Raw genomic sequence first — 17,084 nt, 5'->3', positions numbered from 1 at the left:
TGTTCCTCACTATAGCATACTGCCATGCTTCTATATAAATTGATTTATTAAAATAAGCTACTGGACGATACTAAATGACTTTACATTATAAATATAGTTTAAAATTATAGGCCAACTGTACATTTTAACATCTGCATAGAAGTATTACAGGTGTTTAATGAATTATACTTTAGATGATATTGTTGAAATGAGTGCAGAAATACTTTAAATACAGCATGGTGCTTTATTATTCAACCCCATTACCTACTGCTTCTTGAGTCTGCTACCACAGGTCACCAAGATGAGTGATTGATCTTTGCAGCAGAAACACGTTTCTTTCTCGCCAAGAATTTTCTCATGGTAAAAAACACATTCAACACATCTTCAGACATAGAAAGATGGAAACTTTTATCCTTTTGTAAACACACATCTAATTGAAAACATTCACAACAATGACAACTTCACAGTGATTCTTAGTTCTACCAAAATAAAACTATAGTTTGAATAATCGATTTAGAAAACAAAATTGTTGGCAGGGTAGTGTTGTTTGTATGGGTTTAGTCGTGACGTAATGAAAGTGTGTCAATGCATTTATTTCAGATACATGCGTCTCGCGCTTCTCAGGTCGAAGATTAATCTAGAACAAATAATGTGCCAGTAGGCCTAAAAGCATTGAAATACTTAGCCTATTAAAAAGCTTCAGTTTTAAAAAACAAAAGAAACAAACCAAAAACCCTCTAGGATAAAAAAAATAAAAATCTATGTAGATAAATAAATAAATGCAACAAATGACAACATCAGTAATCATTTTACAAACATTACCAGCATAAACTAGTAAGACTTCTTACATGAAAAAAAGCAACAGATAAAGACAAAATATCAGTAACATAACTATACATTTTTATTTATATTCTTCATTTTTTGGTATACATTGCAGTTTTAAAAAATAGCAAATATAATATAAATTCATTTTTTTCTCTTATACTGTTTCCATCCTTTTCTTATATATTTTCCGAGGCAGCTGCATGTGAGAAAAATATATTACTACATACAAAGATTGTTATAAAAAAACATAACACAAAACACAATATATTAAAGCTGTCTTAGACTTGGTGTCTTTTTTTAACTGTTTAAAAAAACAAAACAAAAAACTAATGTTATGTAAATATAAATGCACAAAGCTTTTACAAAATACAACTGAATATAGCTTTAACGTGTAGCGAGAGTGCACAGTAAAAGTCTTTGGTTAAAGCGACCTACAGACACAGTGATTATACAATAGAGTTCCTTTAATCATCTCTCTGCCATAAACCTTGGGGCGGTCTCCTTGCTCAACTAAAAAAATAAATTAAAATTAAAAATGGTGTCTCCGATTAATATTTAAATGGATCAATGCATGCCATGATAGAGAAGAGACCTTATGTGGACTCTGTGTTTATGGGGTGGAGTGGCAATGTGCTCTCTATCTCTCCCATTCAGCTCTAAAAGCTCTGTAAAAGATGCCATTGAAGACAACCCTCCTAAATTCCACCTACTTCCCTATCTTGCCCCTGAAACCTCAATCTCCCTTGGAAACTTACTTCCCATTCTAAATCCTATGATTATCCCTGAACTTAAAGCAGTTCAGATCTGTGTTCATGTGCAATTTCTTCTTGTTGCCCCCCTTTTCAGATCTCAGTCTCTGTTTCGCACTTGATTGTCCTGGGTCCTGCCAACATACCATTCCAGAAACGCCATTGGTTTCATAATTGATCCGAGTTTCCCTACATCCCTGACCAAATTAACCCAAATTCCAACTCTGTTTTATCCCCTTGGCTAAGCTCCTATAGGAGTACTCAACCCATGTTTTCCATCTAACATAGGCTGCCACCGGTCTGAGGCACCTTTGACCCCAAAATGACATGAATATCCAGTGTCTTCAATGTCTAATAATAACCGTTTTCTTTGTGGTCGTCCCCAGTGCTTGGTTACACTGGTCTCATTTATATTTCACTTTTCACTGGCAGAGGGGAACAAAAGGGACATTCCTTAGCCCAGTCACTCACTACACTCTCTCACACACGTACGCAAACACATCATTGCACTTGAAAGAGGCACGTTTCTGCATCAGAGGCCTGATAGCATCATTTGTCATTGAGCCTCACTCTGATGCAGTCTATTCACCAGCCAGGCTCTATAGGTTTGACCTAGACGACCCCCAGGAAGAGAAAGGAGGATGGCAGGTTTGTAGATCTACACTGATTTTTCAAAATGTATAAACGGAAGCATCGAGAGTGACAGACACTGGGCACAGTTTACCAAAAGAGATGCAACAAGGGTCTGAGTCGGGGATGGACAGAAAAAAGTGAATTAAAGAGCAAGGGTACCCTATTTAAACATGCATATTTTTGAAAAGGTATATGGATTCAATACAGGATTGTCTAGAGCCGTTTGTACCATTTGCAAATGTATTTTTACCTCATGTAGAACAGGTGGAATATCAGTTACTTGATAATTGGGGGCAGTGCGAGAATGAGAGTGTGGTGTGTGCATCTCCCATTAACATCACAGTCCATTTAGAGCAGGACCAGAGACGTTCACAAAAGATCTGTCTGGAGGGGCTCCCTCTAGTGGCACCTCCCATAACAGCACTCCTCCAGGGCACAGCTTGCATCCTATAGACTGGCTGAGTTGACCAATCCCAAACATAGGGGTTTGGAGATGGGGAGTGTGGGAGTGTCAGAGTCAGGGGAATTTCAAAGAAATGACAGCTGTACAGCCAGAAATTGTTTATGTCAGCTGGAGAAAATGCGCCATTAAGGTGCACGCCAGGCCACACTGCATCCCTCTCTCTCTCTATTATTGCAGCTGCTGACAGATGTAAAGTGGCAGTAGGAGTGTGTCTGAGCTGCACTGTAACACACTGTTGGGTGGGTGTGCAGAGGTGGGCTGCACTGTAGATTTCAGGAGCCAGACTGTCAGCCACGGGGTCACTGAGGGACTCAGGGGGCCACTTCAGCTCAGGAGTCACATAGGAAGGATCAGTAACAGTCTATAACAATGTCATTACACATATACATGGAGATAGAACAGCATACTATGAGGGCCAGAATATATGTGTTGTAAATGTGTAATTTAAATTGTGTGCTTTTACACAATCTCTCCATATAATTGCTATTTCAAATAATATCTATATAAAAAATATACAACTTCTCATTAAACCCCAGCTACTCATTACAATTTCCTGAAGCATTTTAGCAGTATTACCCATGATTCCTGTGATGGACGGATCTATTCAAAGAAAGCCCTGTTCCCCAAATTAACATTCTTAATCCACTGAGATGCAGGAGTCCCCGTCTGTATGTCTAATGTCCTGGCGCTGCACTAGATGGGTGGAGGACACTGGGGCAGCTATGTCACGGGAAGTTAAGTGGTGGACTTGTCTAACCCCCCGACTAACACGCACACACACACACACATCCTCACCATTCCTACAGAGGAAATGTATGAACTGTGTAATAACCTGTATTTGCCCTCAGATGACCAGGAGCTGAGGAATTCAGGTAGGTGTTTGCATTCACAATCAGCTCATTTCCCCTCTTAATTTTCCATTTCGGTATGTTTTTCTCTGAATCAAATCTAATCTGAATTGCTCTCTCACTGGGCCACTCTTCAGCACTTGGCATGGGATTTTTACTGCGACATTGAGTTTTATATTAACATTGACCTGCCGTCGGCCTCCAGTCAAGCCTCTCCCCCATCTCTCCAGCTGCCAGTGTTTGGCTTCACAGCAGCAGGACGTTCACTTCCTGCGTAAAGTCGCCACGGCTGGCAAGTATCCCGGGAGATAGTTGCCATGAGGACAGGCTAAAATAAGGGAAAAGCGACCCCAAACAGATCACGTGTGTGTGCTTTAAAAATGCATTAAATAAGATCAAATCAAAGAGTTCTAAATGTTTTGTAGAAAGCTCAAATAATGGTCATTTCCAGAACAAATGAAGTAATCCTAGCTGGCTTTGGTTCTGGGAAGCCCTGCATCGCTCCTTCTCAGTCCTGGATCGTTTACTCTGGCCTCCGAACAAACCAAATGCCAAAATAATGGAGAGGCAGTGTTTGCAACCCCAAACGCCAATAAGTTAAGTCAATAATACAGAAAATAAAAAGCAGACTTTAAGGCTGTTTTTTTTTCCATGCCTTGCTGGATGCATCTCTTTGGTAAGAGTCCCTTGTCTTGCCTTCAGTGACCTGCACCCCCCGCCCCCACCACCACCACCACCACCCATCACTCTCCCTTCTCTCTCCTGTAAACACCCCCCCCACCCCCCTCCGAGCCTCTACCGGCGATGGGGGCCCAGCATGACTTTGTTGATGAAGTTGACGATGGCAGAGGCGGGCTGCTCGGGATCCAGCTCAGCGAACAGGTGGCACACGTTCTCCGACACGCTGCCCTGCTTTTTCGCGACGAAGCCAAACACCCTGCAGGTGGAGAGAGAGAGAGAGAGTGTGAAGGAGTAAGTAATCTGGGCAGGGTTCCTCACCACCAGGGTAAAGGCAGAGACAGTAAGTGGTGACTCTGAATACGAGTCGACTTATCACACCGGGCAGGCCGTGGGGAGCTGTGGGTGGCGGGACTTACTTGGATGTCGTTCCGTCTGGATTTGTCCACCTGGAACACAGAGAGAACAAGGACTGAGCATCATTGTCACTGGACCAATGACAGGGATATTCGTCTGTGTTTCTATACAGTTTACAGTGGTACATCAGGGAGGCAAGCACCGTGCCCTTGTATCAGAGCACAGAGGCATAATGACAAAGCATGTGGAGCTGTGTGGCTCTATGAAGCAGGACTGGCTGTATGAGACAGTGGTGTAGTGGCATACCTCCTGTCCTGGGGGTCCACATTGCTGAACGTTACACTGTTTAAAGGGTAGTGTCTCCTGAAGAATACCCTGTAAGAGAGAGAGAGAAAGAGAGAGTGTGTAACTGAGTCCAATCAGGCTGGCAGCTGACTGATTATTATTGTCCAGGCGCTGGCATTTATATATCTAAAGGCAAGCAGTTTCCATGTGAATTGAAAAGCAGCCTAAGGTCAATGGGTCAGGGGGCCAGGGCGGGATGTCTTGCCTGCGCTGGCTGTCGGTCAGAGTGATGCCCTGCGCCGACACTTTGAAGTGGACCACAGTGGCGAGGGGGCGCGGACTGCGGGTCAGGGTGGCACTGGTCGCCTTGGTAACAGCCTGGGGGCCCGTCAGGGACTCGGTCTCCACGGAATTCAGGTACAGCACGTTGCAGGCTGCAGGGGAAGGGGCACACACAGCAGAGAGTAAATACGGGCAATCCACACAGTGCCTCCCAAGAGTAAGAGTAATAGATTGTGTGATCAATCTATCCCAAATCTTTCAGTTTGCATTGCAACCTTTTGAACAGCTTCATATATATATATATATATATATATATATATATATATATATATATATATAGTACTGGCAGGGGGGCAGCTGCATCTACAAACTACGTAAAAATGAAAAAACAATCTGCCCCTCCCTCCCCTCCGTCACTCACCTGCGCCCTGTTTGAGCAGGTCAGCTGCGGTGCTCATGTTGCTGGTGCTGCTCACTTCCTGTTGCTCTCCTATTGGGTCTGTGTTGGTGAGAGAACCACGTGGTATGAATACTTTCATGATTTAAGATTTAAGATTTTACATTTGTGCTTTAACGAATCCTTGCATAGCACAATATACTTTCTGCTTTGGCTCCCTCTAGTGGTTGAGAGCCTCTATGTGAAATCTTGTCCGCATGATAAATCGTCCAGTATTGACTCCGTGCTTTCAAAGGACTGATCAGCAGTTATTGTGAAGAAAGACACCCACTTTCTCCTCAATGTCTTATCTGGTGTGTGAACATTGTTCTATGTGGGGATTAATTACTAAAGGATCTTTCAGGAAGGAAAAACATCAACACATGGAAGACATGATGATCAATATAATGATTATATCCTCCTCTCCACAGGGAGACTCACCTTTCTCGGGCAGGCGCAGGGTGCAGGGCAGAGAGATGGGGGTGATGGAGTGTTGATACACCAGTGCAGATAGGCTCCCTGAGAGAGAGAGAGAGAGAGAGAAAGAGAGTTACTTCACGCTGGCGAACGATTTAATGCAGGATTTACATTGCATTAAGGTGAGAACAGTATGTATGTATTAAGACAATGTCTATGTATGTGTAACACTGGGGAGACATGATTCATAATGATTGTAAACCATATTTGTGATTTAAAATACACTCATACCGAAATGAGGCTCGTTCTGGCAGCCCTTGATTTTGACCCCACGGGGGCCCGTCTCGATGAGGAAGTGACGTACCAGCTGCTCCAGGGGGTCCCCTGCCGAGAGGGAGAGAGAGATTTGGGAATGATTGGAGAGGAGGACTTCAGACGCAGACAGACGCACATATTGGATCTTTAAAATCAATCGAAACTTAAGAAATTACAAATTGAATAATGTGGCGATTGCCCCCTGCCCCTGTGGCCACAGTTCCTATATTTCTGAATGCCTGTGAGGATTCTTTATGATGATGCAGTCAGTTACCTTTGCTGTTGTGAGTGTTGACGTTGGGAGGGGGTGTGGCCACCTTGAGGGCCAGCCCATAGGCCCCGTGGAAGGAGTTACTGTCCCGAATCAGGAAGGCGCCCGGCTCCTTCTCCTTCAGTACAGAGATGGCTGTAGAGAGGAAGAGAGAGAGGTGAGGGGAATAAAAAAAGAGGAGGCAGGGAGTTAATGGAGGCCTTCCTTGAGACAGGTCTGTCAGAAACATCACAACAGGGGAGACAACAGACCCAGGCTGCCCTCACCTTGGTCCCTGGAAATGCCGGGCTTGTACCAGAACCTGGAGGTGTCCTGCACGAACTTGGCGTTCACCCTGCTGTCCCCCTCCCCCTCGATGGGCAGGACAGTGGGCTGCCCCTCCCCCAGGCCGGGTGAGAAGGTGACGTGGTGCCCAGGGTTGGCGGCGCCGGGGGCGGTGGGGCTGCGCAGGGCAGAGGAGCGGCCATTGGGCGAGTTGAGGCCGTGCGAGCGCTCGGGCAGGGAGGACAGACGCCTCTTCTCCGGCAGAGGAGGCTGGGCGTCTGGCGGGGGGATGGTGACGGCGGTGTAGCCGGTGTAGTGTCCCGGGGTGGGTGTGGGGGTGGGCGTGTGCCCGCTGTAGTAGTAAGTGGAGATGGGGAAGGAGGGGGTGGCGTGGCCTTCAGGGGACGGGGACGGTATGCACCCTCCCGTCTCCAGGTTGGGGTGCAGATGCCCACTCTCGGTGCCTAGCATCAGCCGGCGGCCCAGGGTGGCGAATCCTGGGACGGGCGGCTCAGCGGAGGGAGACCTGTCTGGGCTGCCGGGGCCAGACGAGAGCGGGGACGGAGGGGTGAGGTGAGCAGGGACTGGGCCACCGTTGGGAGTGCCCACCCTGGCCTTCTCCTCCGTGCTCCTCTCCCCTTGGTAAGTGGAGCCATTGAGCTGCACCAGCCCCGGGGAGCCGGGTTGAGGGGGCCTGTGGGAGGGGAGAGGAGAGTTCTGAGCGGCCGAGGCGTGGGCGAAGGAGGAGAGTATTGGGGGCTCCCGGGAGGGGCTGCTGCTATTGCTACTGTTACTGTTGCTGGACCCCCCCTGGAAAGATGGGCTGCCCTCTGCTGCTGCCGGGGGCAGCGGGGCCTGGCGCTTCCAGCAGTGGGTCTGGCCGTTGCTGGGCTGGGGAGTGGGGCTGTGGGAGCCGGCGGGGAGAGTGTGTGTGTGGGGCTCTGGGGTGGCTTTGGTTGGTGATCCCCTGGGGGAGAGAGGGGGGGGAGCGTCTGTGTCAGACTGGGCAGCAGGGCCGGGCAGGGGGCTGCCTGGTGCTGAAGAGTTTGGCGGGCAATCGTGTGGTCCCTGGCACAGGGGGCGGAGCTCCACGTGGTCCCTACAGTTCCTGTCCTGCGGGGCAGCTTCTGGGACGGTGTTCATGGCCCCCCCCACCTCTGTCACGTGAAGATTCAGGTCTTGGGGGGCCGTCTCTGCTGGACTGGGGCTAGGAGAGAACAGGAAGGCATGAATGGACTCTCTTCTTACTTACTTCATAGACACACTACTGTCACTGATACACAGAGCAAGCACAGGATGCTGTCAGAGACAGTTTGGCAGTGGGTAGACAAAGAGAGACATAAAGACATACCTGTCCTGGGTGCGCAGTGGGCTGCTGGTATGCACCGGGGTGGGTGGCCCTGAGTGGTCAGAGGGCATGGAGCAGATGATACGGGCTTCGCGATGCATCCGGCGCAAGGAACCCAGGGCCATGTGGTCACGCCAGGTCACGCTACCACCTCCGGGCCCCCCGCCACTGTCCACTGGGGGAGAGAGAAGAGGGACTCAGTAGCAAGGGTTTGTGCTGGGCTATAATCCTGTTACTGACCACACCGTCAATCAGGCCCTGTTATGAAGGAGGTGGAAACCAGGCCTGTGAAAGAGCAAGAGACACAGCCCGACTCACCGGCTCTCTGCAGGTCCGCACTCTCCTGGGCGGTGATGTGCTGGAAGTCGAGAGGAGCAGCTGGGTGACCCTGGGTGGGAGTGAGGCTCTCTGGGGGGCCGGGGGTCCTGATGGAAGGAGGCAGGGGGGAGGTGGACTCGGACTGGTACCCCGAGGCGTAACCCCGGCTCTCGGAGGGCGACAGGCTGCGGGTTGCAGGAGAAGGCTGGTAGGGAGAGCAAGCGCAGGCCTGCCGCGGGGTCTGGTACCCACTGCTGCTGCTGCTGTACTTCAGGTCTATGCAGGGGGCCGAGTGGGGGTGGGGGTGGATGCGAGTGGCCGAGGCCTCTGGGTAGGCTGGGTGGCCTGAGGGTAGGGGGTCAAAGGTGAAGGCGGGGACCTCGTGGCCCTGTGGGGAGTGCCGAGGGCCGTAGGGGTCGGACTGGAGTGGTAAAGGAGCAGACTGTGGCCCATGCCCCGATCTGGGTGGCGACACGGCCCTGCGGTGCCAAAACACTGCCTCCCTCTCTCTCTGCAGCCCTGCCTCCCACTCCCTCTGCAGCTCCACCTCCCTGTCTCTGCAAAGCTCTGCCTCCCGGTCCCTGTCCCAGTGTAGCCCCACCTCCCGGCCCCGCCTCAGCTCAGCTTCCCTGTCTCGGTGGATGCCGGCCTCCCAGTGCAGCTCCGCCTCCCGTCCTCGTCTCAGTTCCACCTCCCGGTCTCTGTGGTGCCCGGTCTCCCAGTGCAACTCTGCTTCCCGGTCACGGTCCCGGTCGAGCCGCAGGGCGTGGAAGGCGGTGGCGGCGGCCGCCTCCTCGCGCAGATGGCAATCCCGGCAGGCACAAGCTGGGGGGGGCGCCAGACCGTCCAGAATCAGCATCTCCCGGTAGGGGCCAGAGGGTGGAGGTGGATGGGGATGGGGGTGGTAGGAAGTAAACTCATCCCGGCACAGCAGCCTCGGGGGCAGGGTGTGTGGCAGCTCTGCAGGGTAGGGGCACAGGTGGCGGCCAGGTCCCTCGGAGCAGGAGCGGTGTAGGCAAGGGGGCAGGGGCTGGGGGTGGCGCTCCCACAGCACCTCGGGTGGCGCCAGGCGGTGCTGGCACAGCTCCAGGTGGCTGGGCTGGTGGCCATTGCGCTCCAGGCTGTAGCCATTGGGCAGCCGGTTGCAGGCTGTCTCCCGGCAGCTCTGGGAGCGGTATCCCAGGCGGCAGGAGCAGGTGCGTGCCAGCCGGAGAGAGCCCATCCTCTCGGGCTCTCCGTCGTCCAAGATGGCCGTCTCCCTCTCCCGGTCTCTCTCCCTCTCCTGGTCTCCCCCTCCCCGAGACTCCATCCCCCCCAGCATGCGGTCCAGCTCCTCCCTCTCGGCACGGGTGGGTGCAGGAGGGCGGGTGGGGGGCTGCTCCTCCAGGCGCTCGGTGGGGGCAGAGGAGTGGCCGGAGTCGGTGCTGAGGGACAGGAGGTGGCTGTGCTCTCCGCTGCCCGGGCTGCCGTTGGAGGTGAGCGAGCCGGCGCCGCGCCGCTTCTTCACCTGAGCATAGAGGCTGCCGTCCAGGGGCCCTCGTGTGTGGGCGATGTCTGAGGGGCCGGGGGAGGGTGGGAACAAAATAGAGATTGAGACGGTTAATTCATCATAGCCTGTACTGGGATGCCTGCGAGTGTGTGGATTTGCAAAGGCCTGTATACAAATGAGTCTTTCTGAACATGAAATTACCAGCTACCAAAACAGAACGAGTGACTGTCTGCACTGCGTTTTCAGCTTTCTTCTGTTCTTAGGTTCACAATTCCTCTCTAATTCTCTGTCCAGGGTCTTTAGATCATTGTAAATCACCTTAATTTGTCCCGATTCTTACTGAAATTCCTATAACAAGCTACAACAGCCTACCTTCCAGGCTGTCCTGGTGCCGCTGGTTGAAGTTCTCATACGAGTCCCAGCGCACAATGGGGTCAGCCGTATTGTAGTCCACCGTGACTGAGGCGTCATTCCGCTGGTACTCCCGGCCTGAAACACACCAGCTAGGGTCAGCACTAAGTATTTTATTTTTAAAAGGAGCTTGTAGAGAGCCAATTTGTTAAACAAGCAACACATTGCATCCCTTCACCACCCACACCAAAGGCACACCCACCTTTGATTTTCTCCGGCCCAGAAGAAAAAACAAACTCCACCGTGGCGTCGGCAGGGAAACGATCGTCTGCACCAAGGAGGGGAGAAAGAGATTCAGCCATCATTTTAGCAATTGACTTGATTAAAACTCAAACCAACACCAAAATGCATAGCTTTGCACTTTGTATTCCTCTTATATTTTGTAAGTCACCCTGGACAAGGGCATCTGCTAAGAAATAAATTAATAATAATAATAATAATAATAATAATAATAATAGCTAGGCCCATATCAATCTACAAACAAACCAGTTAGGGCAGTAGAAACACAAGCTGTAGCTTACCTGTGCAGGCCCCATCCAGCTCCCCCTTCCCGAACCATAGCTGCGCTCCGTGGATGGTGCAGGTGTGAAACTGCAGCCTGAAGACCACATCACGGTCTGCCGACTTCACCTGCCGATGGTAGCATTTCACCTGCAGGGGCACAGAGACCGTGAGCTGCCGAGATCTGTCCGTTACGGTTGAGAATATTGCTATATTGCTGGTCTCAAAGTGTTAAGATGCCGAATCCTGTAAGAAGCTGGGGTGGTTCACTGTATCTTGGGCCGCACTAATCCGGCTTTAAAGAGGTCCTCACTCACCAGGATGTCTCCTTTGAGCAGCAGCGCCGGTTCAATGGTGACACACAGACGCCGGCTCGCCGAGCCTTGCAGGTTGCTGCAGAGAGCAAGAGACTAGCATTAGGCCGAGAAAAGCAATGCTCCCTCACACACAGTGCAAAACAGTGATCCAGCAGAGTTCAGTTTCAACCCAAGACCATGACTTTAGGGGTCAGGTCAGCTGGTTCAAACAGGAAGTGACATACCAAGCAACAGATCAAGGGGGATTGTTTGAAATCACACCCCCGCCACCAAATGCCACAGAACATTAAAAACCATCTTCATATTGATGACAGATTTTTTTTTTAATTGTGTGTCTGTGTTGTTTTTTCTTACTTCTGTTGTGGTAGCTTTTGAGTGTCATCAATGTTGCGTTTCAACTGATACACTTTAAACTAATGGAAACTCACTAGATTCCTGAGGTATACACCAACTGCATGGACTGATAAATCTTCAGGAAGGGGAAGTAGCCTGGAACATGAGAGAGAGAGAGAGAGAGAGAGAGAGAGAGAGAGAAATTGCATCAGTATGACAGTGTGCCCCCTCCCACCTCTGTACACTGTAGATGAGAGGCCCATAGGAATGTGCTGACAATCACCCCCCCACAAACCTATTACACAGACCATCAGGAAATTAAGAAAACATGCCATGTGTCTCAGTGGGACTTTTCATTGATTGCTAAAACAAATCTATCTGCACAAGAAGGACGCTGGGCTCTATTGCAACATGAAAGAATTGTGACACTCTGAAAGGTGCCACAGAATCTCTGTCCCCCTTACCACACACACATCTCCCTGATATCAACTCACCTCCGCCAGGCTCGAAGTTGGGCAGTGTGGGGATCAGGACTTGGTGCAGAAACAGGGGGCTGCTGTTCATCTTAATGGCCCCTGACAGGAGACCACCAAAGTAGTAGATATACCTGCATGGGGGAGAATGGGGTTCCTGGTAAGCTTGCTGCAAGGACACAACCATTGTAGCCACACTGAATGCTGCCACGCCCTACAATGGTCATATAGCCTCAATGTAAGACACCGTAGGTGGCATTCTACAGGTGGCATACTTGTTCTGGGTGACACACCTGACATTACCCGTCTTATAAGCCCAGACTAGCTTAACTCTTCTGTGCAGATCTGCAATTTAGCTGTGCTGTAGTACAGATGCACCTAAACAGCATGGACTAAATCAGCTGATCCGGGTTTTTTTTAATGGGTACACACACACCATGCTGCCCACTATTCCAGCTATGGCACACCTGGGCCTGGGGCGGCCCATCCAGCTGTATTCTAGACGAGTTTACCTGTTCTGAGAGGGCTGCAGGGAGGATGCCACCTTGTCCTCACAGAACTTCCTCATAGCCAGAGTGCTGAGGGCCTGGTCTGCCCTGGAGTGGGAGAGAGGGACAAAAGCTTTTTAAAGTAACTTTTTAAAAAGAGAGAGAGAGAGAGAGAGAGAGAGAGGAGGAGGGGGGCTTACCCTGCTGAGATCTTGCTGTAGTGCATGTAAGCTGCGATGATCACCCCTGTTTTGCCTTTATTACCCTAAAAAAAGAAGAAAAAAGACAGTGAGTCGTCCACAGCACACACTGCTCTCACTCCGCTCTGCTCTCGTGGATCCGTCCCGCCCCACTGGCAGTGGGAGCCGTCCATCCGTTCCACTCCCTCACCCTCACCTTGCAGTGCAGGACCACCACATGTTGGGGGTCAGAGGTCAACCAGGTCTCCATGGCTTTACAGATGGCACAGATTTTGTCCAGTGGGGGAGCATGGAGATCCGGCCAGCCAAAATCATGAACCTGAGAAGGTGGGTAGACAGAGAGGCAGAGGAACGCATCTAAATCAGGGGCTTCAAACTCATGCTCATATACTGTCTATTAGAAACATTTTCTGTCAGGCATTTTCTACCCTGCGAGCCCCATACCGCCAACAGCAGGGCTACAGCAGTGCAGGGAGGACAGATTAAAACATATATGGATGCATTTTAAACACAAGGAAGCCTAGGAAATTAGATCTAGCTCTGTGCCAGCTCCGTGCCCACGCTGTGCCCACGCCCGATCTCCTACCTTGGGGTTCAGCCTGGAGATGTCATGCCTCCTCTCTGACAGGTTGAAGAGCTGGAAGAGAAGAGTGTGGTTACTATAGCGACTGGCAGAGGTCTGATTTTGACTCTCACTCCTACAAGGCCCCGTCCTGGTCTCTGGATCACTTGCATGCAGTGCACAAAGTAGGACCGAGCATTAAACCTATTTACTCGCTCCCGCGACTAACTAGACCACAAAACGGTATTCAAAAACACTTTAAAAATGAATGATAAACCATATACAGGTGTTGATTTTTAATGTATTTGTTTTCCAGATGTTTCTCTCATTTCCCCGTCCGAGTCTCTCACCAGGAACTTGTCCTCATGTTTGGACTTCAGCATGGAGGTCACCTCCTTGAGGTTGCCGCGGTACCGCTGCTCCTCCAGGGTCGGGGGGAAGAACACGGAGATGATCCTCTCAGTGATGTAGGTCAGGTCGAAATCATAGTTCCTCTCCATCACTCTGTCCATCACCCGGTCGACACTGAAACTTCTAAGGGAGGGAGAGAGGGAAATAGGGAGAAAGGTTAAGGATACATTCCTCTATTAGGCTTTCCACCATTTCGTCCAGACTGGATCTCATGATGGAGAGGGGGAAGAGGGGGAGAGTGAAATTCAGATTAAAAGATATGATGCTCGTCCATTTGATTGGCCATCATTTAATCTAGACCATCTCATGAGACAGAGACAGACCGATTGAGCGAGAGATAGAGACACAGAGAGAGAGAGGGCAGGGAAGTGGGTATGTGGAGGAGGAGTTGATACCTGGGCAGGGTGCTCCTTTGCTTGGTGTAGGTCAGGGATTTCGTGGAGCCCTGCGGGAAAGAAGATGAGAGATGAGGTCGTTCTCTAGGTCAACACATCACAACATGTCAGTGGACAAAGAGAGAGGGATCGCAAGATGAGGAGGAGAGGGGAGGAGGGATAGAGAGGGGGAAAAAGAGGGACTGACCAGGTGCTGGATGTGTCGAGAGGGAGCAGTGCCACGCCGTTGCTGTGGAGGAAGAGAGAGGGAATAATGGAGTGAAGGAAGGAAGGTATGCTATGAGATCATTATCTTTGCAACATTTTGGAAAATCACTAAATCACAACTAGACTCAAACCAATCATTTAAAATCAGATCATGGCATCAGTTTAATTGTAATTCTAATGCCATTCTAACGTCAAAGCATTATCTTCTCATATTCCAGGTCATCAGCCTACTTAAAATCACAATACCTATTATTTGCCTTAAATAAGTTAAAAAACAAACAAAAACCTCAAGATTTCCACTGTGGGTGTATTAGGTGGAAATAAAACGTCCCGAGTCTAGGACCTAGGTATGTCTTAATGACTGGAAAAATGCTGAAATTGTTCTAATTAAACAACCAGCAATAGCTAGTTATTCCAGGGCAATTAAATTAACCAGACCACTGACAGACTGCCCTCCACCCCACCACCCATTAGAGACTCAAATACTTTTCCCCTCTATGATACAAAACCACCAGGGCCGATGCTCTGTTACTGCCTCGTTCTCCAGTTGGATACCAACTGGGGAAACTGGGCATACAGTGACTGAATCGGCCAGTTTGGGGTTTTGGCCGATAGCAGTGTGCTCCAGCTCTTGAGCCCAGCCTGGAGAGTCCCAGAGCTTCAGATTTTACAGGAGGTTCCCCGTTGCTGCCAATCACTGGCTGGAGATCCAAGTTTTTTTTTTTTTTTTAATCAGTCCAGTGGTTGGTTTGATTGCATCCTTAGAGACGTGGGTTTGGAGTAAAAACCATCCGACAATGTAGTTCTCACAAGTATACAGGACAAAAAGAGCCCAGAGACAGAAGAGCACGCAATGGCTCCGTCTGCTTAGCCCTGGGGGTCTGATCACCCAGAAACATGGGCCTTTTCCAATTGGTCAGACATCCTGATGCACACATAGCACAGCCCTAATGCAAGACTACCTTGATGCGTTTACCATGGGATTCATGGACATTAATTATGGTGGTACCATAGTTTTGCAGTGGTTTCCTATGGTCTGAACACATCTCCCCTGTGCTTTACTACACTCTACCATGAATAAACTAGTGTACCACAGTCAGCACGGCACAGACATGTCTCTCACGGTACACCATGGTGTGGTGCAGTAAAGCACAGTGAAGGCATGTTAGAAACCACTGTAATTCTACGATAAAACCACAGAAAAACCATCTTCGAAGTGCAAAAATCCTATGGTTAGTGTTCCAGGGTAAACTTGCACAAGGGAGTCCCCACTGACTGTTGTTTGAGGAGATATCGGTGAAGTGACACCAAGCTCCAACCTGGGCCAACACAGACAAGGCCTCAGACACACTTGAAAGCGTATCGTCTGATCTTTGCTTTGATTTTTCTGTGTCAATGTGCTGTGGCCTGCTGTGTTGGATTGCCAGTCAGTCTGTGTGTCCGTCTATCTGGGTTTTTGACTCCGGAGATGGGCACACTTACCAGATCAGAGGGGGGCGCTGGGACACATGCTGTCGACACCTGTAAGACAGGAGTACAAAAGGTTAATACCAGACAACCTGCCCCATGTGGCTTCTCAAAACATCTGAACACCAAGCACCAAGCACTAGCACCAAGCTACTGAACACACTGCAGCCCAGCACCGAGACACTGAGCTACTGAATACACTGAGGTGCAGCACTGTGACACTGAGCTACTGAACACATTCATCACAAATCGCCAGCGGCAGTCAGACACTGCCGGGAGCAGCGAGAAGCCTGCCTGGGTCAGACAGCAATTGAGGCTCTCGCCCACACACATTCCTGCCTGGGAAGATGAAGCCACACTGGGGCGAGATTATCTTTCCTCGTGCGCCTCTCTGTATCAACACAGACACTGGGCTGTGACAACAGGGCAAGGACTCGTGCCGCCGGGTTAAACACAGACACGGTGGAGGGAGCAGAGTGTAGCTGGGTTTTGTGGTTGAGTGCAGTCAGCACGGGGAGATCTGAGCCAGCAGGCAGGAGCAGGGAGCACAAATCCCAACCCAGCACAAATCCGAACCCAAGTACTCATAAACCAACCAACAATAATGACGATCTCTGGTCCAATCCATTAACAGCATAAGTAGGCTTTTCCCATCTGCCATTCAGTAAACAAACTATTCCTTTCAAGTTTTATCAACCACAAAGACAAATCAAATCAATCTTGCCCTGATACGCCATGTCGAAGGAGATCGGCACTACAGACAAACGGACAGGTCGCCTGCTGCCGCTAAAATCCCTCCAGGCGAGCTCTGGAGTCCTCAGTCCCCCACCCAGTCACTGTTTCCACTTGTGTTAGAGCACGTTTTCCTGGTACACTGCCTGGAATTACAGGGCAAATTGCTCAACCATGAAGTGAGTCATACAGTCAATAATAAAAGATTAAAAAAAAAAAAAAAAAAAAAAAACATGGTTCTATGAGCAGAAGAAAAGGTTCCACACAATGAGAGGCTATTGTTGTCATTCTTCTGCCCCCAGCACTGCGGTGAATTTGCTTTAAGTCAGATCACCTTAAATATATTGCATCTACAGCAGCCATTTTGGACTCACTCAAGGTTTTTAACTGAGCTTTCTTTATTCATGTTTGTACCCCCTTTGTTCATGCATTTTCTGTCTTTCTGCCGTGCTGTACTCATTGAATCCATGCTAAATTGATCTTAACATCATACCCTTTGCAAATGCTGATCAATGCACCGAACGATAGATCATTCCTTCCAAAATTGTAATGGCGTGCCCTGCGTGCCCCCGATTCACAGTGGTTTAGTCCCTTCCTTTAGGATTCCCATGGGTCTGATAACTTGATTCC

The 17,084-nt window shown here is 49.7% G+C and overlaps 1 protein-coding gene across 5 annotated transcripts in view; it reads right to left on the bottom strand.

Moving 5' to 3' along the window:
- Positions 1 to 366: 366 nt before the first annotated feature.
- tns2a (tensin 2a) overlaps positions 367 to 17,084 on the bottom strand; it is a 51,880-nt gene continuing 35,162 nt past the window's right edge. For all 5 annotated transcript variants that reach the window (XM_066708362.1, XM_066708363.1, XM_066708364.1 and 2 more), the window contains 25 exons: positions 15,738 to 15,776; positions 14,236 to 14,277; positions 14,049 to 14,098; positions 13,593 to 13,776; positions 13,267 to 13,317; positions 12,877 to 12,999; positions 12,681 to 12,745; positions 12,505 to 12,588; positions 12,014 to 12,126; positions 11,615 to 11,675; positions 11,187 to 11,262; positions 10,890 to 11,019; positions 10,571 to 10,636; positions 10,330 to 10,446; positions 8,469 to 10,022; positions 8,154 to 8,325; positions 6,805 to 8,009; positions 6,542 to 6,673; positions 6,244 to 6,336; positions 5,977 to 6,054; positions 5,521 to 5,598; positions 5,083 to 5,251; positions 4,839 to 4,907; positions 4,595 to 4,624; positions 367 to 4,434 (listed from right to left, as the gene is read on the bottom strand). In XM_066708362.1, the coding sequence (XP_066564459.1) occupies positions 4,293 to 4,434; positions 4,595 to 4,624; positions 4,839 to 4,907; positions 5,083 to 5,251; positions 5,521 to 5,598; positions 5,977 to 6,054; positions 6,244 to 6,336; positions 6,542 to 6,673; positions 6,805 to 8,009; positions 8,154 to 8,325; positions 8,469 to 10,022; positions 10,330 to 10,446; positions 10,571 to 10,636; positions 10,890 to 11,019; positions 11,187 to 11,262; positions 11,615 to 11,675; positions 12,014 to 12,126; positions 12,505 to 12,588; positions 12,681 to 12,745; positions 12,877 to 12,999; positions 13,267 to 13,317; positions 13,593 to 13,776; positions 14,049 to 14,098; positions 14,236 to 14,277; positions 15,738 to 15,776 (4,923 nt within the window). In that variant the 3' untranslated portion in view covers positions 367 to 4,292. The remainder of the gene's footprint in view (positions 4,435 to 4,594; positions 4,625 to 4,838; positions 4,908 to 5,082; positions 5,252 to 5,520; positions 5,599 to 5,976; positions 6,055 to 6,243; positions 6,337 to 6,541; positions 6,674 to 6,804; positions 8,010 to 8,153; positions 8,326 to 8,468; positions 10,023 to 10,329; positions 10,447 to 10,570; positions 10,637 to 10,889; positions 11,020 to 11,186; positions 11,263 to 11,614; positions 11,676 to 12,013; positions 12,127 to 12,504; positions 12,589 to 12,680; positions 12,746 to 12,876; positions 13,000 to 13,266; positions 13,318 to 13,592; positions 13,777 to 14,048; positions 14,099 to 14,235; positions 14,278 to 15,737; positions 15,777 to 17,084) is intronic.

Source organism: Amia ocellicauda, chromosome 7, assembly GCF_036373705.1.
Source record: "Amia ocellicauda isolate fAmiCal2 chromosome 7, fAmiCal2.hap1, whole genome shotgun sequence".
In the NCBI taxonomy this organism is placed as follows: domain Eukaryota; kingdom Metazoa; phylum Chordata; class Actinopteri; order Amiiformes; family Amiidae; genus Amia; species Amia ocellicauda.
The sequence above is the reverse complement of the archived record's forward strand: the minus strand, read 5'-3'. Positions and strand labels throughout refer to the sequence as shown.